This window comes from Eucyclogobius newberryi, unplaced genomic scaffold (genome assembly GCF_026437365.1).
Source record: "Eucyclogobius newberryi isolate DKJ021-1_F unplaced genomic scaffold, fEucNew1.0.hap1 SCAF_11, whole genome shotgun sequence".
In the NCBI taxonomy this organism is placed as follows: Eukaryota; Metazoa; Chordata; class Actinopteri; order Gobiiformes; family Gobiidae; genus Eucyclogobius; species Eucyclogobius newberryi.
The window spans coordinates 37,283,839-37,309,554 of NW_027315735.1; the positions used below are offsets into that span (position 1 = coordinate 37,283,839).

The window sequence follows — 25,716 nt, forward strand, 5'->3', positions numbered from 1 at the left end:
CCCTTCCACATGTCTGACCCTTCCTCATGTCTGACCCTTCCACATGTCCTGACCCTTCCTCATGTCTGACCCTTCCACATGTCTGACCCTTCCACATGTCCTGACCCTTCCTCATGTCTGACCCTTCCTCATGTCTGACCCTTCCTCATGTCTGACCCTTCCACATGTCTGACCCTTCCTCATGTCTGACCCTTCCTCATGTCTGACCCTTCCACATGTCTGACCCTTCCACATGTCTGACCCTTCCACATGTCTGACCCTTCCTCATGTCTGACCCTTCCTCATGTCTGACCCTTCCACATGTCTGACCCTTCCACATGTCTGACCCTTCCTCATGTCTGACCCTTCCTCATGTCTGACCCTTCCACATGTCTGACCCTTCCACATGTCTGACCCTTCCACATGTCTGACCCTTCCTCATGTCTGACCCTTCCACATGTCCTGACCCTTCCTCATGTCTGACCCTTCCACATGTCTGACCCTTCCACATGTCCTGACCCTTCCTCATGTCTGACCCTTCCTCATGTCTGACCCTTCCACATGTCTGACCCTTCCACATGTCTGACCCTTCCTCATGTCTGACCCTTCCTCATGTCTGACCCTTCCTCATGTCTGACCCTTCCACATGTCTGACCCTTCCACATGTCTGACCCTTCCTCATGTCTGACCCTTCCACATGTCCTGACCCTTCCTCATGTCTGACCCTTCCACATGTCCTGACCCTTCCTCATGTCTGACCCTTCCACATGTCCTGACCCTTCCACATGTCTGACCCTTCCTCATGTCTGACCCTTCCACATGTCCTGACCCTTCCTCATGTCTGACCCTTCCACATGTCCTGACCCTTCCACATGTCTGACCCTTCCACATGTCTGACCCTTCCACATGTCTGACCCTTCCACATGTCTGACCCTTCCTCATGTCTGACCCTTCCTCATGTCTGACCCTTCCACATGTCTGACCCTTCCACATGTCTGACCCTTCCACATGTCTGACCCTTCCTCATGTCTGACCCTTCCACATGTCCTGACCCTTCCTCATGTCTGACCCTTCCACATGTCCTGACCCTTCCTCATGTCTGACCCTTCCACATGTCTGACCCTTCCTCATGTCTGACCCTTCCACATGTCCTGACCCTTCCTCATGTCTGACCCTTCCACATGTCCTGACCCTTCCTCATGTCTGACCCTTCCACATGTCCTGACCCTTCCTCATGTCTGACCCTTCCACATGTCTGACCCTTCCACATGTCTGACCCTTCCACATGTCTGACCCTTCCACATGTCTGACCCTTCCTCATGTCTGACCCTTCCTCATGTCTGACCCTTGATCTTGCTGCTTATGCGTCACAATGAACTCTTCTGTGTATTTTCTGGACTCGTCTAAACAATCTGAAAGTGGACGTCACATTGAAGTTCAGGCCATGTTCATCAGACCCAAACAACAGCCACAGCAAACACAGATCAGTCTGTGAAGAGTCGAATCTCAGCTGCAAAACGACCAACACGCTGCTGTTTTACCTGTTTTTATCTGTTTTTATCTGTTTTTATCTGTTTTCATCAAATAAAGAACTTGAGAACGATCTTCGCCTCTTGCTGTCTGTAAGGACTAAACTTCCACAGAAGAGAGAGAGAGACAAGAGGAGACGAGAGAGAGACAAGAGGAGACGAGAGAGAGACAAGAGGAGACGAGAGAGAGACAAGAGGAGACGAGAGAGAGACAAGAGGAGACGAGAGAGAGACAAGAGGAGACGAGAGAGAGACAAGAGGAGACGAGAGAGAGACAAGAGGAGACGAGAGAGAGACAAGAGGAGACGAGAGAGAGACAAGAGGAGACGAGAGAGAGACAAGAGGAGACGAGAGAGAGACAAGAGGAGACGAGAGAGAGACAAGAGGAGCCGAGAGAGAGACAAGAGGAGAGAGAGACAAGAGGAGACGAGAGAGAGACAAGAGGAGACGAGAGAGAGACAAGAGGAGACGAGAGAGAGACAAGAGGAGACGAGAGAGAGACAAGAGGAGACGAGAGAGAGACAAGAGGAGACGAGAGAGAGACAAGAGGAGCCGAGAGAGAGACAAGAGGAGAGAGACAAGAGGAGACGAGAGAGAGACAAGAGGAGACGAGAGAGAGACAAGAGGAGACGAGAGAGAGACAAGAGGAGACGAGAGAGAGACAAGAGGAGACGAGAGAGAGACAAGAGGAGACGAGAGAGAGACAAGAGGAGACGAGAGAGAGACAAGAGGACGTGAAGTTGGACGTGGGACGTGTCGGAGACTAAAGGGGATAAACCAGCTTCAGTGGAATTTGTATTTATTTAGTTAATTTTATTTTTTCAAGTTTGTTTTCTTTTTAAATTTCAAATTTTCTATTTTTTAAATTTATATTAAATAAATTTGTATTTAATTTTTTATTTTAAATCTTTAAATTAAAATATCATTTTTTCCCCTAAACATATTTTATTTCATTATTATTAGGCCCGAGCGCCACAAGCTGTGACAGGCTTATTCACCTACCTATTCACCTCGTAAGGCCGCGCGCTGCACGGCTGCCACAGTGCGCACCAAACCGAGCGCGAAGCGCTCGCCCACTTCCAAACACTCACTAACACACTTCTCCCTCACGCACGCCCCGTGCAGACTAATTAGTAGTAGGAAAATGGAACATTACCGTTGTAAACGGGCGAAGCCCGTACAAAAGTGCGCACTAAACGAGCACTTTACATTGGAGCACTCATTTGCGCTAAGTAGCTCACGAATACGTTCCCCATCTCTTGCATGTTCCGTTCATATAAACATGTGATGCAAAAATTGAACATTATTACTGTATAGAGGGCCAAAAACACAAAGTGGGCGGAGCCCACTCAAAATTATCGAAAGTACCCGTCAGTGACCAGGGACCCACACCATGAGGTAGGAAAGCGCGAGCGCTTTCCGAAAATGTATAGTTTATGATATTTGAAAAATGGGAAACATTGTTTTCGCATCGGAATATTATTCTTTCTTTCTTTCTTTCTTCTTCTTCTTCTCGGGACCAACCCCCCTATTTTTCACCCAGTGAACATTGACGAAAAGTCACAAAAATGTTCACACCTCTAAAAATCGTGCCTCTCTACATTCTGGCTATTTCCCTTTTCTAAAATAAAAAAATTGGCGCGTCAGCGCCCCCAAATGTACCAAAAATGCATTGAGAGATGGGAAATGACCCAAAAAAAATCTGATCGTAGAATCATGAAATTTGGCGCAGAGGTACATGGCGACAAGAGAAGTAAAAAATATTATTACGGCAACGCCGTCCGCCCAACCAAATGTCGGCCATATTGCTTCAAAAATGGCTAAACATGACTTCGGAGTTTTTCCAAACTTTTACGAACTCCTCCCAGGGCGTTGGCCCTAAAAAGCTGAAATTTGGTGAAAATGCTACTGAGGAGTGGGACATCAAAAGTTATCCAAATGACATTGACCCTGTCACGGTCTCTGTGCGGCGAAGCCGCAAACTGTAGCAAGAATTTCAGAAATCTCCCAAATTTTACATTTCTGCCGTTTGCGCAGATAAAGTCCGAATTGCGTCAAATTAGAATCAGTTGTTAAACTCTTTGCCCTAAACCTACTTGAAGTGAAATAAATTCATTTGGAGCCACAGCGCCCCCTACAGACTTTATATGGAGGTTAAATGTTTAGTTTTGCGAAATTATATGAAATTTGACACACAACTCAATTTTAGAATCCCCATCAAAAAAGTCAATGAGACTCATGTCATAATTGTTATGGCGTTGCCGTAACGATGACCGAAACCTTCCATGTTATTCCAATGGGGAAATCGCCAGAACATGTTTACACTTTAGACTTTCACAAACTCCTCCCCCTCAGGGCGTCAGCCCTATTAACCTGAAATTTGGTAAGACTCATCTTCAGGGGTGGACCATCAAACGTTATCCACATTTTCATTCAAAGAGTCACGGTGTCTGTGCGGCAAAGCTGCACATTTTGCCAAGAATTCAAAATAAAATGTCTTTTTGATGTAAAACAAAGGGGAGAAGATGTGACAGCGTCACAGATTCAGCAGTAGGCGTAATAAAAGGACAATTGGGGCGCGTTAGCGCCCCCTCCTCTTGCGGCGTGGCGGCGGCGTAGCGAGGGCCGATCATTGCCGCTTGCGGCTATATTTATTATTATTTTTCTTGTTCTTCAGCGCTTTGAACTCTAATTTGACCCCCTGAACATGCTCAAAAACTCACCAAACTTTGCCCAAAATTCAGAATCGGCGAAAAATTTGATTTTTTCTGGGCCATTTTTTTTTTCGTTAAAAAATGGCGCGACAGCGCCACCGGCAAAAGTCAAAATACATTGCGCCTATGGGAGACGCCCCGAGGTCAACTTTGGCGTAAAGCTACGAAATTCGGGACACGCATTCCTCTCGTGAGGACAAACAAAAAAAAAATATTATTGTGGCCACGCCCCCAGACTTACCCTATGGCCGCCATCTTCCTTTGAAAATGAAAACAAGCTGTGTTAGCCATTTTGTTTACGTCAAACTTTGACGAACTCCTCCTAGGGCGTTTTGCCCACCAACTTCAAAATCGGCGGACGTCCTCTGGACAAGTGGGGCATCTAAAGTTATCCAATTTTTTGAGATACCTTTTACGGTCTGTGTGCGGCGCAGCCACAAAGTTGGACAACTTATTTTGGAATATTGCAGGTCTAAAAATTGCTCCCATTTGATCAAAACGAGTCCGATTAGGACCAAATTTGAATCAGTTGTTCAACTTTCTAGTTTGGACCAGTTTATGATGACAAAATTGAAATGGCCCTGATAGCGCCCCCTACAGAGTGACCTTTAAATTAACATTGAAGGTCAAAAATTAGTTATACCAAAATTGTCTAAACTTTACCCAAAATTCTATTTTGCCGTCCCGATCAAAAAAGCCAATCAGACAAATGACTTAATTTTTACAGCGTAGTCGTAGCGATGACAGAAACCTCCCATGTTATCCCTATGGGAAAACGGCTAAATCTCCCGAATATCCACATTTTTATGTTTCACACTTTAACAAACTCCTCCTAGTGCGTTTTGCCCACCGACCTCAAAATCGGTGTACGTCCTCTAGACAAGTGGGGCATCTAAAGTTATCCAAATTTTATGGATAGATTTTACGGTCTCTGTGCGACGGAGCCGCAAACTTTTCGCAGAATTCGGACTATTTGGCCTTCAGAGTGGCCTATAAACAATAGAGTTTTTACAAATGACATGACATTTTGCATATTATATATATATATATATATATATATATATATATATATATATATATATATATATATATATATATATATATATATATATATATATATATATATATATATATATATAGATAGGAGGCAGTGACCCATGTGACCTGAGAATCTGGATCACTCTTTGTTTTTTCCCCGGATACAGACCCAAAGTTGGAATATTTTTTTTGTTTCACTCGCAATATATTCACCTTTTTTTGAGATCCTACAAACTGAACTTAAGAACCCAAAGGAACAGAACTTTGCTGGGAACCTTTTTGTTGTTTTGAATATTTGTCTATATTTATTTATATATTAATACAATTTATACTGCAACGTCCTCCTGTGTTACTTTTCCCCCACAAGCGCATCGCACACATGTGTGTGCGCGCGCGCGCGCGCACATGTGCTCCGCTGCCTTCCGCCGCTACAGACAGAATCGTGGACTGTAGTACAGCGCGCCCGAGTATATAATAACGGCGAAAAATTAGCGTCGGTCATTATGTCCGGAGCCTTGATTTTACAGCTGCATGGTCTGTACAGCTGCATGGTCTGTGCAGCTGCATGGTCTGTGCAGCTGCATGGTCTGTACAGCTGCATGGTCTGTGCAGCTGCATGGTCTGTGCAGCTGCATGGTCTGTACAGCTGCATGGTCTGTGCAGCTGCACGGTCTGTGCAGCTGCATGGTCTGTAGATACATAAATAGATGTGTGTTCTGCATCATGTGACTCACATTTCAGTGTTTTGTTGGTTTTGATTTGTTCATATCTTAATTCAGATGTAATTTAAATCCCCCTCTAGTGGTGGATCTGTCACGTGTTTATCATATATATCATATATATGATATATATCATATATATGATATATATGATATTATCATCATCTGCTCCTGCCACAAGAGAAGTCAATATTTTCATCTTTCAAATCCTCATGAACCAAAACTCATATAAATGACTTTAGTGGGAAGTAGAACGTGATTTGTCCAAATTACATTTTTGGACTGACTTTCATTTTCAAGGGGGCGTTATATATATTATATATATTATATATATATATAATATATATTATATAATATGTATGTAGTGTATATTAGAGCAATAATGGAATTAATTAAGAAAAGTATTTTTGTTTAAGTATTAAAATCATGTGGTTATAATCTGAATCTTTAGTATAAATTCCTAATGTTCTAATTATTTACAAATTCTAATCCTTAAGTTAAATGTATAATTTATGTCACGCTTCAGTCTGGAGCAGGAGAGGGCGGGGCCAGAGCGGGAGAGGGCGGGGCCAGAGCGGGAGAGGGCGGGGCCAGAGCGGGAGAGGGCGGGGCCAGAGAAGTAGGTCAAACTTAATTAGTCAAAGGGGAACAGGTGAGACGGGTCGAGATGGAAGTCAGAGGGCGACCGACACGTGCGCATGACGGAACATGACGGAACATGACGGAACATGACGGAACATGACGGAACATGACGGAACATGACGGAACATGGCGGAACATGACGGAACATGGCGGAACATGACGGAACATGACGGAACATGGCGGAACATGGCGGAACATGGCGGAACATGACGGAACATGACGGAACATGACGGAACATGACGGAACATGACGGAACATGACGGAACATGACGGAACATGACGGAACATGACGGAACATGGCGGAACATGGCGGAACATGGCGGAACATGACGGAACATGACGGAACATGACGGAACATGGCGGAACATGGCGGAACATGGCGGAACATGGCGGAACATGGCGGAACATGGCGGAACATGACGGAACATGACGGAACATGACGGAACATGACGGAACATGACGGAACATGGCGGAACATGACGGAACATGACGGAACATGACGGAACATGGCGGAACATGACGGAACATGGCGGAACATGGCGGAACATGGCGGAACATGACGGAACATGACGGAACATGACGGAACATGACGGAACATGACGGAACATGGCGGAACATGGCGGAACATGGCGGAACATGACGGAACATGGCGGAACATGACGGAACATGGCGGAACATGACGGAACATGACGGAACATGACGGAACATGACGGAACATGACGGAACATGACGGAACATGGCGGAACATGACGGAACATGGCGGAACATGACGGAACATGACGGAACATGACGGAACATGACGGAACATGGCGGAACATGACGGAACATGACGGAACATGACGGAACATGGCGGAACATGGCGGAACATGACGGAACATGACGGAACATGGCGGAACATGACGGAACATGACGGAACATGGCGAAACATGACGGAACATGACGGAACATGGCGGAACATGGCGGAACATGACGGAACATGGCGGAACATGACGGAACATGACGGAACATGACGGAACATGACGGAACATGACGGAACATGACGGAACATGGCGGAACATGACGGAACATGACGGAACATGACGGAACATGGCGGAACATGACGGAACATTGCGAAACATGACGGAACATGACGGAACATGACGGAACATGGCGAAACATGACGGAACATGACGGAACATGACGGAACATGACGGAACATGACGGAACATGGCGGAACATGGCGGAACATGGCGGAACATGACGGAACATGACGGAACATGGCGGAACATGGCGAAACATGACGGAACATGACGGAACATGACGGAACATGGCGGAACATGACGGAACATGGCGGAACATGACGGAACATGACGGAACATGGCGGAACATGGCGAAACATGACGGAACATGACGGGACGCGGCGGAACGCGGCGGGACGCGGCGGGACGCGACAGCGTCTTTTTGATTGTGCAAAATAAAAGAAATAAACCACGGACGACGTGAGTTTTTGTTCGTGAGGATTTTGTGTGAATCAAACGGACTCAAAGGAGGAAACTAAGTGTTTTGGTGAAGATTATAATATATAATAAATAGTATATAATATTAGTATATAGTATATAATATATGGTATATAGAATAGAAATGTGTTTGAATTGTTTTTAAAGGGGATAAAAGGTGTAACCTGAGTGAGCTGCTGTGGACGGATCCAGCAACATGGAAACAACTGTGGGGTCAAACAAACAAACAAACAAACAAACAAACAAACAGTTCACACTTGTAATGCAAACTACCCAAATGAAATATCCAAAGATCAGCACTTTGCAGAAGTCTCTGGTGCTGCGCGGGGACTTCCCTCTCCCCAGACACTTCCTCCAGCTCCTCTGGGGGATCCCGAGGTGTTCCCAGGCCAGTGAGACATAGTCCCTTCAGTGTGTCCCGGGTCTACACATGTCCTCTTCCCAGTGGGACATGCCCGAGGGAGGCGTCCAGGAGGCCCCGGGACAGATGCCCGATGTGGAGGAGCAGCGGCTCTACTCTGAGCTTCTCCGTGTGACTGAGCTCCTCACCCTATATTAGTCCTGGTTTAGTCCTGGTCTAGTCCTGGTCTAGGACAGGTCCCGGTCTAGTCCCGGTTTAGTCTAGTCTAGGTTTAGGACTAGTCCTGGTTTAGTCCTGGTTTAGGACTAGTCCTGGTTTAGGACTAGTCCTGGTTTAGTTCTGGTTTAGGACTAGTCCTGGTTTAGTTCTGGTTTAGTTCTGGTCTAGGTCTAGTCCCGGTCTAGTCCCGGTCTAGTCTAGTCCCGGTCTAGTCCCGGTCTAGTCTAGTCCCGGTCTAGTCTAGTCCCGGTCTAGTCTAGTCCCGGTCTAGTCTAGTCCCGGTCTAGTCTAGTCCCGGTCTAGTCCGGGTCTAGGTCTAGTCCGGGTCTAGGTCTAGTCCGGGTCTAGGTCTAGTCCCGGTCTAGGACTAGTCCCGGTCTAGGACTAGTCCCGGTCTAGGACTAGTCCCGGTCTAGGACTAGTCCCGGTCTAGGACTAGTCCCGGTCTAGGACTGGTCCCGGTCTAGGACTAGTCCCGGTCTAGGACAGGTCCCGGTCTAGTCCCGGTCTAGTCCCGGTCTAGTCTAGTCCCGGTTTAGTCCAGTCCCGGTCTAGTCCAGTCCCGGTCTAGTCCAGTCCCGGTCTAGGTTTAGGACTAGTCCTGGTTTAGTCCTGGTTTAGTTCTGGTTTAGGACTAGTCCTGGTTTAGTCCTGGTTTAGTTCTGGTTTAGGACTAGTCCTGGTTTAGTCCTGGTTTAGTTCTGGTTTAGTTCTGGTCTAGGTCTAGTCCCGGTCTAGTCCCGGTCTAGTCTAGTCCCGGTCTAGGACTAGTCCCGGTCTAGGACTAGTCCCGGTCTAGGACTAGTCCCGGTCTAGTCCCGGTCTAGGTCCGGTCTAGGACTAGTCCCGGTCTAGTCTAGTCCCGGTCTAGTCCCGGTCTAGTCCCGGTCTAGGACTAGTCCCGGTCTAGTCCCGGTCTAGGACTAGTCCCGGTCTAGGACTAGTCCCGGTCTAGTCTAGTCCCGGTCTAGGACTAGTCCCGGTCTAGGTCTAGTCCCGGTCTAGTCTAGTCCCGGTCTAGTCTAGTCCCGGTCTAGTCCCGGTCTAGGTCTAGTCCCGGTCTAGGACTAGTCCCGGTCTAGTCTAGTCCCGGTCTAGTCTAGTCCCGGTCTAGTCCCGGTCTAGGTCTAGTCCCGGTCTAGGACTAGTCCCGGTCTAGTCTAGTCCCGGTCTAGTCTAGTCCCGGTCTAGTCTAGTCCCGGTCTAGTCTAGTCCCGGTCTAGTCTAGTCCCGGTCTAGTCTAGTCCCGGTCTAGTCTAGTCCCGGTCTAGGACTAGTCCCGGTCTAGGACTAGTCCCGGTCTAGGACTAGTCCCGGTCTAGGACTAGTCCCGGTCTAGGACTAGTCCCGGTCTAGGACTAGTCCCGGTCTAGTCTAGTCCCGGTCTAGTCCCGGTCTAGGTCCGGTCTAGGACTAGTCCCGGTCTAGTCTAGTCCCGGTCTAGGTCTAGTCCCGGTCTAGTCTAGTCCCGGTCTAGTCCCGGTCTAGTCTAGTCCCGGTCTAGTCTAGTCCCGGTCTAGTCTAGTCCCGGTCTAGTCTAGTCCCGGTCTAGTCCCGGTCCCGGTCTAGGACTAGTCCCGGTCTAGTCTAGTCCCGGTCTAGTCCCGGTCCCGGTCTAGGACTAGTCCCGGTCTAGTCTAGTCCCGGTCTAGTCTAGTCCCGGTCTAGTCTAGTCCCGGTCTAGTCCCGGTCCCGGTCTAGGACTAGTCCCGGTCTAGTCTAGTCCCGGTCTGTGGTTTATAATAAAGACTCGTTGCGTCACATTCAGTCTTTTATTTTTACATTTGACATGAAACACTTTATCCAGCAGCTGGTTTAGTTTTTCCACCGGATCTGCTGCAACACAAGACTTATTATTACACATGGTCCACACGCGGTCCACACATGGTCCACACATGGTCCACACACGGTCCACACACGGTCCACACGCGGTCTACACACGGTCTACACGCGGTCCACACACGGTCCACACATGGTCCACACATGGTCCACACATGGTCCACACATGGTCCACACACGGTCCACACATGGTCCACACGCGGCCTACACACGGTCCACACACGGCCTACCCGCGGTCCACACGCGGCCTACACACGGTCCACACACGGTCCACACACGGTCCACACACGGCCTACCCACGGTCCACACGCGGCCTACCCGCGGTCCACACGCGGCCTACACACGGTCCACACACGGTCCACACACGGTCCACACACGGTCCACACACGGTCCACACACGGTCCACACATGGTCCACACACGGTCTACACACGGTCTACACACGGTCCACACACGGTCCACACACGGTCCACACACGGTCCACACGCGGTCCACACACGGTCCACACACGGTCCACACGCGGTCCACACGCGGCCTACACACGGTCCACACGCGGCCTACACATGGTCTACACACGGTCCACACATGGTCCACACATGGTCTACACACGGTCCACACATGGTCCACACATGGTCCACACATGGTCTACACATGGTCTACACACGGTTCTTACCGAGTTGTTGAGCAGGTCCTGGATCTTTCGGTCTTCGTCTGATCCTTGGTCCACTTTGGTCCGGTACTGGACCAGGTTCTGCCGGTCCTTCAGGTCCCGAAAGATCTGCAGCCAATCAGAGCAGAGGAGTGAGAACAGCCAATCAGAGCAGAGGAGTGAGAACAGCCAATCAGAGCAGAGGAGTGAGACTCACGTTGATGACGATGTCGTGACACTTGTGTTTTTGGGCCAAAGTCAAACGATGATCTGAGTCTTCAACCAGAGCCACGAACTGAGCCAAGACCTGAAGAGAGCAAACCAGGACTAAACCAGGACTAAACCAGGACTAAACCAGGACTAAACCAGGACTAAACCAGGTCTAAACCAGGACTAAACCAGGTCTAAACCAGGACTAAACCAGGTGTAAACCAGGACTAAACCAGGTCTAAACCAGGACTAAACCAGGACTAAACCAGGACTAAACCAGGACTAAACCAGGACTAAACCAGGACTAAACCAGGTCTAAACCAGGTCTAAACCAGGACTAAACCAGGTCTAAACCAGGACTAAACCAGGACTAAACCAGGACTAAACCAGGTCTAAACCAGGTCTAAACCAGGACTAAACCAGGTCTAAACCAGGTGTAAACCAGGACTAAACCAGGTCTAAACCAGGACTAAACCAGGACTAAACCAGGACTAAACCAGGACTAAACCAGGACTAAACCAGGTCTAAACCAGGACTAAACCAGGTGTAAACCAGGTCTGAACCAGGACTAAACCAGGACTAAACCAGGTCTAAACCAGGACTAAACCAGGTCTAAACCAGGACTAAACCAGGTGTAAACCAGGACTAAACCAGGTCTAAACCAGGACTAAACCAGGTCTAAACCAGGACTAAACCAGGTCTAATCCAGGACTAAACCAGGTGTAAACCAGGTGTAAACCAGGACTAAACCAGGACTAAACCAGGACTAAACCAGGACTAAACCAGGTCTAAACCAGGACTAAACCAGGTCTAAACCAGGACTAAACCAGGTGTAAACCAGGACTAAACCAGGTCTAAACCAGGACTAAACCAGGTCTAAACCAGGTCTAAACCAGGTCTAAACCAGGACTAAACCAGGTGTAAACCAGGACTAAACCAGGACTAAACCAGGACTAAACCAGGACTAAACCAGGTCTAAACCAGGTCTAAACCAGGTCTAAACCAGGACTAAACCAGGTGTAAACCAGGACTAAACCAGGACTAAACCAGGACTAAACCAGGTCTAAACCAGGACTAAACCAGGTGTAAACCAGGACTAAACCAGGACTAAACCAGGTGTAAACCAGTTGTAAACCAGGTGTAAACCAGGACTAAACCAGGACTAAACCAGGACTAAACCAGGACTAAACCAGGTGTAAACCAGGTGTAAACCAGGTGTAAACCAGGACTAAACCAGGACTAAACCAGGTGTAAACCAGGACTAAACCAGGTCTAAACCAGGACTAAACCAGGTCTAAACCAGGTCTAAACCAGGACTAAACCAGGACTAAACCAGGACTAAACTAGGACTAAACCAGGACTAAACCAGGACTAAACCAGGTGTAAACCAGGTCTAAACCAGGTCTAAACCAGGTCTAAACCAGGACTAAACCAGGACTAAACCAGGACTAAACCAGGACTAAACCAGGTGTAAACCAGGTCTAAACCAGGTGTAAACCAGGTGTAAACCAGGTGTAAACCAGGACTAAACCAGGTCTAAACCAGGTGTAAACCAGGACTAAACCAGGTGTAAACCAGGTGTAAACCAGGTGTAAACCAGGTGTAAACCAGGACTAAACCAGGTGTAAACCAGGTGTAAACCAGGACTAAACCAGGTCTAAACCAGGACTAAACCAGGTGTAAACCAGGTGTAAACCAGGACTAAACTAGGACTAAACCAGGTCTAAACCAGGTCTAAACCAGGACTAAACCAGGACTAAACCAGGACTAAACCAGGACTAAACCAGGACTAAACCAGGTGTAAACCAGGACTAAACCAGGTCTAAACCAGGACTAAACCAGGTGTAAACCAGGTGTAAACCAGGTGTAAACCAGGACTAAACCAGGTGTAAACCAGGACTAAACCAGGTGTAAAGCAGGACTAAACCAGGTGTAAACCAGGTGTAAACCAGGACTAATCCTGGTTTACACCTGGTTTACACCTGGTTTAGTCCTGGTTTAGTCCTGGTTTACACCTGGTTTAGTCCTAAACCAGGACTAAACCAGGTGTAAACCAGGTGTAAACCAGGACTAAACCAGGACTAAACCAGGTGTAAACCAGGACTAAACCAGGTGTAAACCAGGTGTAAACCAGGACTAAACCAGGTGTAAACCAGGACTAAAACAGGTGTAAACCAGGACTAAAACAGGTGTAAACCAGGACTAAACCAGGACTAAACCAGGACTAAACCAGGTGTAAACCAGGACTAAACCAGGTGTAAACCAGGTGTATACCAGGACTAAACCAGGACTAAACCAGGACTAAACCAGGACTAAACCAGGTGTAAGCCAGGTCTAAACCAGGTCTAAACCAGGTCTAAACCAGGTCTAAACCAGGTCTAAACCAGGACTAAACCAGGTGTAAACCAGGTGTAAACCAGGACTAAACCAGGTGTAAACCAGGTCTAAACCAGGTCTAAACCAGGTGTAAACCAGGTGTAAACCAGGTGTAAACCAGGACTAAACCAGGTGTAAACCAGGTGTAAACCAGGACTAAACCAGGTGTAAACCAGGACTAAACCAGGACTAAACCAGGACTAAACCAGGTGTAAACCAGGACTAAACCAGGACTAAACCAGGTGTAAACCAGGACTAAACCAGGTGTAAACCAGGACTAAACCAGGACTAAACCAGGTGTAAACCAGGACTAAACCAGGTGTAAACCAGGACTAAACCAGGTGTAAACCAGGTGTAAACCAGGACTAAACCAGGTGTAAACCAGGTGTAAACCAGGACTAAACCAGGTGTAAACCAGGTGTAAACCAGGACTATACCAGGACTAAACCAGGACTAAACCAGGTGTAAACCAGGACTAAACCAGGACTAAACCAGGTGTAAACCAGGACTAAACCAGGTGTAAACCAGGTGTAAACCAGGACTAAACCAGGTGTAAACCAGGTGTAAAGCAGGACTAAACCAGGTGTAAACCAGGACTAAACCAGGACTAAACCAGGTGTAAACCAGGACTAAACCAGGTGTAAACCAGGTGTAAACCAGGACTAAACCAGGACTAAACCAGGTGTAAACCAGGTGTAAACCAGGACTAAACCAGGTGTAAACCAGGACTAAACCAGGTGTAAACCAGGACTAAACCAGGTGTAAACCAGGACTAAACCAGGACTAAACCAGGACTAAACCAGGACTAAACCAGGACAAAACCAGGACTAAACCAGGACTAAACCAGAACTAAACCAGGTGTAAACCAGGACTAAACCAGGACTAAACCAGGACAAAACCAGGACTAAACCAGGTGTAAACCAGGACTGAACCAGGTGTAAACCAGGACTGAACCAAGAGTTAACCAGGTGTAAACCAGGACTGAACCAAGAGTAAACCAGGTGTAAACCAGGACTGAACCAGGAGTAAAACCAGGTGTAAACCAGGACTGAACCAGGAGTAAAACCAGGTGTAAACCAGGACTGAACCAGGGGTAAACCAGGTGTAAACCAGGACTGAACCAGGAGTAAACCAGGTGTAAACCAGGACTGAACCAGGAGTAAACCAGGTGTAAACCAGGACTGAACCAGGAGTAAACAAGGACTCAACCAGGAGTAAAACCAGGTGTAAACCAGGACTGAACCAGGAGTAAACCAGGTGTAAACCAGGACTGAACCAGGAGTAAACCAGGTGTAAACCAGGACTGAACCAGGAGTAAACCAGGTGTAAACCAGGACTGAACCAGGAGTAAACCAGGTGTAAACCAGGACTGAACCAGGAGTAAACCAGGACTAAGAATATTTGGAATTGGACAATTTTTTAATAAGCAACAGTTATCGGGAGTTATGTTTGTGAGGGCGGGGCCTATTTGTATGAGGGTGTGGCTTAAGTATGTGAGGGCAAGTATGTGAGGGCGGGCTTACGTGTGTGGGGGCGGAGTTCTTGTGCAGCACGTCAACCACACGGCTGAAGCTCAGCGGAGACTTTTTACGACTGAAGCCGAGCCACGAACGAGACTGAAACAGAGAATCCACCGCAGACCAAGAACGAAGCTTCGATAGAGCGGAAAGACACGTGACGAAGAACTGCTTCTCTGAGACCTGAAACCAAAAACACGTGACGAAGAACTGCTTCTCTGAGACCTGAAACCAAAAACACGTGACGAAAAACTGCTTCTGAGACCTGAAACCAAAAACACGTGACGAAGAACTGCTTCTCCGAGACCTGAAACCAAAAAGACGTGACGAAGAACTGCTTCTGAGACCTGAAACCAAAAACAAGTGACGAAGAACTGCTTCTCCGAGACCTGAAACCAAAAACACGTGACGAAGAACTGCCTCTCCGAGACCTGAAACCAAAAAAACGTGACGAAGAACTGCTTCTCTGAGACCTGAAACCAAAAACACGTGACGAAGAACTGCTTCTCTGAGACCTGAAACCAAAAACACGTGACGAAAAACTGCTTCTGAGACCTGAAACCAAAAACACGTGACGAAGAACTGCTTCTCCGAGACCTGAAACCAAAAAGACGTGACGAAGAACTGCTTCTGAGACCTGAAACCAAAAACAAGTGACGAAGAACTGCTTCTCCGAGACCTGAAACCAAAAACACGTGACGAAGAACTGCTTCTCCGAGACCTGAAACCAAAAAAACGTGACGAAGAACTGCTTCTCTGAGACCTGAAACCAAAAACACGTGACGAAGAACTGCTTCTGAGACCTGAAACCAAAAACACGTGATGAAGAACTGCTTCTGAGACCTGAAACCAAAAACACGTGACGAAGAACTGCTTCTGAGACCTGAAACCAAAAACACGTGACGAAAAACTGCTTCTCCGAGACCTGAAACCAAAAACACGTGACGAAGAACTGCTTCTGAGACCTGAAACCAAAAACAAGTGACGAAGAACTGCTTCTGAGACCTGAAACCAAAAACACGTGACGAAGAACTGCTTCTCCGAGACCTGAAACCAAAAAGACGTGACGAAGAACTGCTTCTGAGACCTGAAACCAAAAACAAGTGACGAAGAACTGCTTCTCCGAGACCTGAAACCAAAAACACGTGACGAAGAACTGCTTCTCCGAGACCTGAAACCAAAAAAACGTGACGAAGAACTGCTTCTCTGAGACCTGAAACCAAAAACACGTGACGAAGAACTGCTTCTGAGACCTGAAACCAAAAACACGTGATGAAGAACTGCTTCTGAGACCTGAAACCAAAAACACGTGACGAAGAACTGCTTCTGAGACCTGAAACCAAAAACACGTGACGAAAAACTGCTTCTCCGAGACCTGAAACCAAAAACACGTGACGAAGAACTGCTTCTGAGACCTGAAACCAAAAACAAGTGACGAAGAACTGCTTCTGAGACCTGAAACCAAAAACAAGTGACGAAAAACTGCTTCTCCGAGACCTGAAACCAAAAAAACGTGACGAAGAACTGCTTCTCTGAGACCTGAAACCAAAAACACGTGACGAAGAACTGCTTCTCTGAGACCTGAAACCAAAAACACGTGACGAAAAACTGCTTCTGAGACCTGAAACCAAAAACACGTGACGAAGAACTGCTTCTCCGAGACCTGAAACCAAAAAGACGTGACGAAGAACTGCTTCTGAGACCTGAAACCAAAAACAAGTGACGAAGAACTGCTTCTCCGAGACCTGAAACCAAAAACACGTGACGAAGAACTGCTTCTCCGAGACCTGAAACCAAAAAAACGTGACGAAGAACTGCTTCTCTGAGACCTGAAACCAAAAACACGTGACGAAGAACTGCTTCTGAGACCTGAAAACAAAAACACGTGATGAAGAACTGCTTCTGAGACCTGAAACCAAAAACACGTGACGAAGAACTGCTTCTGAGACCTGAAACCAAAAACACGTGACGAAAAACTGCTTCTCCGAGACCTGAAACCAAAAACACGTGACGAAGAACTGCTTCTGAGACCTGAAACCAAAAACAAGTGACGAAGAACTGCTTCTGAGACCTGAAACCAAAAACACGTGACGAAGAACTGCTTCTCCGAGACCTGAAACCAAAAAGACGTGACGAAGAACTGCTTCTGAGACCTGAAACCAAAAACAAGTGACGAAGAACTGCTTCTCCGAGACCTGAAACCAAAAACACGTGACGAAGAACTGCTTCTCCGAGACCTGAAACCAAAAAAACGTGACGAAGAACTGCTTCTCTGAGACCTGAAACCAAAAACACGTGACGAAGAACTGCTTCTGAGACCTGAAACCAAAAACACGTGATGAAGAACTGCTTCTGAGACCTGAAACCAAAAACACGTGACGAAGAACTGCTTCTGAGACCTGAAACCAAAAACACGTGACGAAAAACTGCTTCTCCGAGACCTGAAACCAAAAACACGTGACGAAGAACTGCTTCTGAGACCTGAAACCAAAAACAAGTGACGAAGAACTGCTTCTGAGACCTGAAACCAAAAACAAGTGACGAAAAACTGCTTCTCCGAGACCTGAAACAAAAAACACGTGACGAAGAACTGCTTCTGAGACCTGAAACCAAAAACAAGTGACGAAGAACTGCTTCTCCGAGACCTGAAACCAAAAACACGTGACGAAGAACTGCTTCTCCGAGACCAGAAACCAAAAAAACGTGACGAAGAACTGCTTCTGAGACCTGAAACCAAAAACACGTGACGAAGAACTGCTTCTGAGACCTGAAACCAAAAACACGTGACGAAGAACTGCTTCTGAGACCTGAAACCAAAAACAAGTGACGAAGAACTGCTTCTGAGACCTGAAACCAAAAACACGTGACGAAGAACTGCTTCTGAGACCTGAAACCAAAAACAAGTGACGAAGAACTGCTTCTGAGACCTGAAACCAAAAACAAGTGACGAAAAACTGCTTCTCCGAGACCTGAAACCAAAAACACCTCTGACTGAGGAAATATTAAATGTGATTTAAAAGAAACAGAACTGACCTTAAACGTCTGACGCAGGTTTGATGGACTAGTGTAGGTGTTCTGCAGGAAGAGAGAAGAAGTCAGGACCAGGACCAGGACCAGGACCAGGACCAGGACCAGAGTCAGGACCAGGACCAGGACCAGGACCAGGACCAGAGTCAGGACCAGAGTCAGGACCAGAGTCAGGACCAGGACCAGGACCAGGACCAGCAGTAGAAGTACCTCAGAATCGCAGTAGTGGTAGTACACGCAGTAGAAGTACCTCAGAATCGCAGTAGTGGTAGTACACGCAGTAGAAGTACCTCAGAATCGCAGTAGTGGTAGTACACGCAGTAGTACAAAGTGGTGATCAAAGGCATGTTCAGAATTGAAGCTTTTCTGGGAAACTTCTGGAAAAGCTCCACTTTCCCGTTCTTTTCTGCCTGAGAGTCGGCCGCCTGCAGAAGTACAAATACTGCAGATTACAAATACTGCAGATTACAAATACTGCAGATTACAAATACTGCAGAAGTACAAATACTGCAGATTACAAATACTGCAGAAGTACAAATACTGCAGATTACAAATACTGCAGATTACAAATACTGCAGATTACAAATACTGCAGAAGTACAAATACTGCAGATTACAAATACTGCAGAAGTACAAATACTGCAGATTACAAATACTGCAGATTACAAATACTGCAGAAGTACAAATACTGCAGATTACAAATACTGCAGATTACAAATACTGCAGATTACAAATACTGCAGATTACAAATACTGCAGAAGTACAAATACTGCAGATTACAAATACTGCAGAAGTACAAATACTGCAGAAGTACAAATACTGCAGATTACAAATACTGCAGAAGTACAAATACTGCAGAAGTACAAATACTGCAGATTACAAATACTGCAGAAGTACAAATACTGCAGATTACAAATACTGCAGAAGTACAAATACTGAAGAAGTACAAATACTGCAGATTACTAATACTGCAGATTACAAATACTCCAGATTACAAATACGGCTGATTACAAATACTGCAGATTATTGAGAATTTTAAACACATTTTTAACCAAATACATGCGAAAATCTGTGACTGAAGCTTCTGAGAATATTTAAGAATCAAGTGTTTTATTGATTAAATATTTTATTCTTTTCTGACATTTTGATTTGATGAATGTCTTTGTTATAAACTAAACCAGGACTAAAGCAGGACTAAAGCAGGACTAAAGCAGGACTAAAGCAGGACTAAAGCAGGACTAAAGCAGGTCTAAAGCAGGACTAAAGCAGGACTAAAGCAGGACTAAAGCAGGACTAAAGCAGGACTAAAGCAGGACTAAAGCAGGACTAAACCAGGACTAAACCAGGACTAAACCAGGACTAAAGCAGGACTAAAGCAGGACTAAACCAGGACTAAACCAGGACTAAAGCAGGACTAAACCAGGACTAAAGTCTGACCTCGATGATGATCTGTCGTTCCAACAGTGTGAAGTGATCCTGAACCAGAGCTGCATCCTCCACAGGAAACGGAAGACTGTCACAATAAGAGCACAGAAAAAGGTCTAGAGCAGGATCTGAACAGGTCTAGAGCAGGATCTGAACAGGTCTAGAGCAGGATCTGAACAGGTTTAGAGCAGGATCTGAACAGGTCTAGAGCAGGATCTGAACAGGTCTAGAGCAGGATCTGAACAGGTCTAGAGCAGGATCTGAACAGGTCTAGAGCAGGATCTGAACAGGTCTAGAGCAGGATCTGAACAGGTCTAGAGCAGGATCTGAACAGGTCTAGAGCAGGATCTGAACAGGTCTAGAGCAGGATCTGAACAGGTCTAGAGCAGGATCTGAACAGGTCTAGAGCAGGATCTGAACAGGTTTAGAGCAGGATCTGAACAGGTTTAGAGCAGGATCTGAACAGGTTTAGAGCAGGATCTGAACAGGTCTAGAGCAGGATCTGAACAGGTCTAGAGCAGGATCTGAACAGGTCTAGAGCAGGATCTGAACAGGTTTAGAGCAGGATCTGAACAGGTTTAGAGCAGGATCTGAACAGGTTTAGAGCAGGATCTGAACAGGTCTAGAGCAGGATCTGAACAGGTCTAGAGCAGGATCTGAACAGGTTTAGAGCAGGATCTGAACAGGTTTAGAGCAGGATCTGAACAGGTTTAGAGCAGGATCTGAACAGGTCTAGAGCAGGATCTGAACAGGTTTAGAGCAGGATCTGAACAGGTCTAGAGCAGGATCTGAACAGGTTTAGAGCAGGATCTGAACAGGTCTAGAGCAGGATCTGAACAGGTCTAGAGCAGGATCTGAACAGGTTTAGAGCAGGATCTGAACAGGTTTAGAGCAGGATCTGAACAGGTTTAGAGCAGGATCTGAACAGGTCTAGAACAGGATCTGAACAGGTCTAGAGCAGGATCTGAACAGGTCTAGAGCAGGATCTGAACAGGTTTAGAGCAGGATCTGAACAGGTCTAGAACAGGATCTGAACAGGTTTAGAGCAGGATCTGAACAGGTCTAGAACAGGATCTGAACAGGTTTAGGGTCTGACCTGATGCAGGACTTGAGAAAGTCTCGTCTCTTGTTCTCGTCGCTGATGTTCAAACATTCTTTGTACTGAAGCAACTGTGGAGAAACAAGTTTGAATCAACCAATCACAGCCCAGGACACTCTCTGACGCACCAATCACAGCGCAGAGCTTTGTGACGGCTGCGTCTGAAGAATACTTACAGCAAAGTCTTCTACACGGCCCAGAGCCCTAAGAGAGAGAGAAGTGTTAAACCAGGCCTAAACCAGGCCTAAACCAGGCCTAAACCAGGTCTAAACCAGGCCTAAACCAGGCCTAAACCAGGCCTAAACCAGGTCTAAACCAGGCCTAAACCAGGCCTAAACCAGGTCTAAACCAGGCCTAAACCAGGCCTAAACCAGGCCTAAACCAGGTCTAAACCAGGCCTAAACCAGGTCTAAACCAGGCCTAAACCAGGCCTAAACCAGGCCTAAACCAGGTCTAAACCAGGCCTAAACCAGGCCTAAACCAGGCCTAAACCAGGTCTAAACCAGGCCTAAACCAGGCCTAAACCAGGTCTAAACCAGGCCTAAACCAGGCCTAAACCAGGCCTAAACCAGGCCTAAACCAGGCCTAAACCAGGTCTAAACCAGGCCTAAAGCAGGCCTAAACCAGGCCTAAACCAGGCCTAAACCAGGCCTAAACCAGGTCTAAACCAGGCCTAAAGCAGGCCTAAACCAGGCCTAAACCAGGTCTAAACCAGGACTAAACCAGGTCTAAACCAGGCCTAAACCAGGCCTAAACCAGGCCTAAACCAGGTCTAAACCAGGCCTAAACCAGGCCTAAACCAGGTCTAAACCAGGCCTAAACCAGGCCTAAACCAGGCCTAAACCAGGCCTAAACCAGGTCTAAACCAGGACTAAAGCAGGCCTAAAGCAGGCCTAAACCAGGCCTAAACCAGGCCTAAACCAGGCCTAAACCAGGTCTAAACCAGGCCTAAACCAGGTCTAAACCAGGCCTAAAGCAGGCCTAAACCAGGCCTAAAGCAGGCCTAAACCAGGCCTAAACCAGGTCTAAACCAGGACTAAACCAGGTCTAAACCAGGCCTAAACCAGGCCTAAACCAGGTCTAAACCAGGTCTAAACCAGGCCTAAACCAGGCCTAAACCAGGTCTAAACCAGGCCTAAACCAGGTCTAAACCAGGCCTAAACCAGGCCTAAACCAGGCCTAAACCAGGCCTAAACCAGGTCTAAACCAGGACTAAAGCAGGCCTAAAGCAGGCCTAAACCAGGCCTAAACCAGGCCTAAACCAGGCCTAAACCAGGTCTAAACCAGGCCTAAACCAGGTCTAAACCAGGCCTAAAGCAGGCCTAAACCAGGCCTAAACCAGGCCTAAAGCAGGCCTAAACCAGGCCTAAACCAGGACTAAACCAGGACTAAACCAGGACTAAACCAGGACTAAACCAGGACTACACCAGGACTACACCAGGTCTGAACCAGGTCTAAACCAGGTCTAAACCAGGCCTAAACCAGGCCTAAACCAGGCCTAAACCAGGTCTGAACCAGGTCTGAACCAGGACTAAACCGGGACTAAACCGGGACTAAACCGGGACTAAACCAGGACTAACCTGAGCAGGTCCAGAAGAAGTCTCTGTTCGTGAGTCTCTGTGAGGAAATGGATGAAGTGTCTCAGAGCTGTTTGTCTGGACTCCAGCTCCCGGAACAAGACCTCTGGACCAGGACCAGGACCAGGACCAAAAAAGGATGAACCAATCAGAGATAGGGAGAGAAATACTGATCAGAACAGATCAGCCAATCACAGAGAAACCTATTAACCCTAATGATAAAGACACATCAGAACCATCAACAGTCAAAGATGTGAACCATCAACAGTCAAAGATGTGAACCATCAACAGTCAAACATGTGAACCATCAACAGTCAAACATGTCAACCATCAACAGTCAAACATGTGAACCATCAACAGTCAAACATGTCAACCATCAACAGTCAAAGATGTGAACCATCAACAGTCAAACATGTGAACCATCAACAGTCAAACATGTCAACCATCAACAGTCAAACATGTGAACCATCAACAGTCAAACATGTGAACCATCAACAGTCAAACATGTGAACCATCAACAGTCAAACATGTGAACCATCAACAGTCAAACATGTGAACCATCAACAGTCAAACATGTGAACCATCAACAGTCAAACATGTGAACCATCAACAGTCAAACATGTGAACCATCAACAGTCAAACATGTGAACCATCAACAGTCAAACATGTCAACCATCAACAGTCAAACATTTGAACCATCAACAGTCAAACATTTGAACCATCAACAGTCAAACATGTCAACCATCAACAGTCAAACATGTCAACCATCAACAGTCAAACATGTGAACCATCAACAGTCAAACATGTCAACCATCAACAGTCAAACATGTCAACCATCAACAGTCAAACATGTGAACCATCAACAGTCAAACATGTGAACCATCAACAGTCAAACATGTGAACCATCAACAGTCAAACATGTCAACCATCAACAGTCAAACATGTCAACCATCAACAGTCAAACATGTCAACCATCAACAGTCAAACATGTCAACCATCAACAGTCAAACATGTCAACCATCAACAGTCAAACATGTCAACCATCAACAGTCAAACATGTCAACCATCAACAGTCAAACATGTCAACCATCAACAGTCAAACATGTCAACCATCAACAGTCAAACATGTCAACCATCAACAGTCAAACATGTGAACCATCAACAATTAAACATGTCAACCATCAACAGTCAAACATGTCAACCATCAACAGTCAAACATGTCAACCATCAACAGTCAAACATGTGAACCATCAACAGTCAAACATGTGAACCATCAACAGTCAAACATGTCAACCATCAACAGTCAAACATGTCAACCATCAACAGTCAAACATGTCAACCATCAACAGTCAAACATGTCAACCATCAACAGTCAAACATGTCAACCATCAACAGTCAAACATGTCAACCATCAACAGTCAAACATGTCAACCATCAACAGTCAAACATGTGAACCATCAACAGTCAAACATGTGAACCATCAACAGTCAAACATGTGAACCATCAACAGTCAAACATGTGAACCATCAACAGTCAAACATGTGAACCATCAACAGGTCAAACATGTGAACCATCAACAGGTCAAACATGTGAACCATCAACAGTCAAACATGTGAACCATCAACAGTCAAACATGTGAACCATCAACAATTAAACATGTGAACCATCAACAGTCAAAGATGTGAACCATCAACAATTAAACATGTGAACCATCAACAGTCAAAGATGTGAACCATCAACAGTCAAAGATGTGAACCATCAACAGTCAAAGATGTGAACCATCAACAGTCAAAGATGTGAACCATCAACAGTCAAAGATGTGAACCATCAACAGTCAAAGATGTGAACCATCAACAGTCAAAGATGTGAACCATCAACAGTCAAACATGTGAACCAACAACAGTCAAACATGTGAACCATCAACAGTCAAACATGTGAACCATCAACAGTCAAACATGTCAACCATCAACAGTCAAACATGTCAACCATCAACAGTCAAACATGTCAACCATCAACAGTCAAACATGTCAACCATCAACAGTCAAACATGTCAACCATCAACAGTCAAACATGTCAACCATCAACAGTCAAACATGTGAACCATCAACAGTCAAACATGTCAACCATCAACAGTCAAACATGTGAACCATCAACAGTCAAACATGTCAACCATCAACAGTCAAACATGTCAACCATCAACAGTCAAACATGTCAACCATCAACAGGTCAAACATCAACAGGTCAAACATGTGAACCATCAACAGGTCAAACATGTGAACTATCAACAGGTCAAACATGTGAACCATCAACAGGTCAAACATGTGAACCATCAACAATCAAACATGTGAACCATCAACAGTCAAACATGTGAACCATCAACAGGTCAAACATCAACAGGTCAAACATCAACAGGTCAAACATGTGAACCATCAACAATCAAACATGTGAACCATCAACAGTCAAACATGTCAACCATCAACAGTCAAACATGTCAACCATCAACAGTCAAACATGTCAACCATCAACAGTCAAACATGTCAACCATCAACAGTCAAACATGTCAACCATCAACAGTCAAACATGTCAACCATCAACAGTCAAACATGTGAACCATCAACAGTCAAACATGTGAACCATCAACAGTCAAACATGTGAACCATCAACAGTCAAACATGTCAACCATCAACAGTCAAACATGTCAACCATCAACAGTCAAACATGTCAACCATCAACAGTCAAACATGTCAACCATCAACAGTCAAACATGTCAACCATCAACAGTCAAACATGTGAACCATCAACAGGTCAAACATGTGAACCATCAACAGGTCAAACATGTGAACCATCAACAGGTCAAACATGTGAACCATCAACAGGTCAAACATGTGAACCATCAACAGGTCAAACATGTGAACCATCAACAGGTCAAACATGTGAACCATCAACAGTCAAACATGTGAACCATCAACAGTCAACCATGTGAACCATCAACAGTCAAACATGTGAACCATCAACAGTCAAACATGTGAACCATCAACAGTCAAACATGTGAACCATCAACAGTCAAACATGTGAACCATCAACAGTCAAACATGTCAACCATCAACAGTCAAACATGTCAACCATCAACAGTCAAACATGTCAACCATCAACAGTCAAACATGTCAACCATCAACAGTCAAACATGTCAACCATCAACAGTCAAACATGTCAACCATCAACAGTCAAACATGTCAACCATCAACAGGTCAAACATGTCAACCATCAACAGGTCAAACATGTCAACCATCAACAGGTCAAAC

General features: G+C 46.1%; 1 protein-coding gene across 3 annotated transcripts in view; it reads right to left on the bottom strand.

Moving 5' to 3' along the window:
• Positions 1 to 10,466: 10,466 nt before the first annotated feature.
• vipas39 (VPS33B interacting protein, apical-basolateral polarity regulator, spe-39 homolog) overlaps positions 10,467 to 25,716 on the bottom strand; it is a 32,731-nt gene continuing 17,481 nt past the window's right edge. For 2 of the 3 annotated variants that reach the window (XM_072440058.1, XM_072440057.1), the window contains exons 10-19: positions 22,418 to 22,520; positions 21,014 to 21,041; positions 20,835 to 20,908; positions 19,751 to 19,826; positions 18,605 to 18,739; positions 18,321 to 18,362; positions 15,294 to 15,470; positions 11,402 to 11,491; positions 11,209 to 11,313; positions 10,467 to 10,533 (exon numbers count right to left, since the gene is read on the bottom strand). In XM_072440058.1, coding sequence (XP_072296159.1) covers positions 10,513 to 10,533; positions 11,209 to 11,313; positions 11,402 to 11,491; positions 15,294 to 15,470; positions 18,321 to 18,362; positions 18,605 to 18,739; positions 19,751 to 19,826; positions 20,835 to 20,908; positions 21,014 to 21,041; positions 22,418 to 22,520 — 851 coding nt within the window. In that variant the 3' untranslated portion in view covers positions 10,467 to 10,512. The remainder of the gene's footprint in view (positions 10,534 to 11,208; positions 11,314 to 11,401; positions 11,492 to 15,293; positions 15,471 to 18,320; positions 18,363 to 18,604; positions 18,740 to 19,750; positions 19,827 to 20,834; positions 20,909 to 21,013; positions 21,042 to 22,417; positions 22,521 to 25,716) is intronic. The other variant, XM_072440059.1, reaches the window with a different exon arrangement.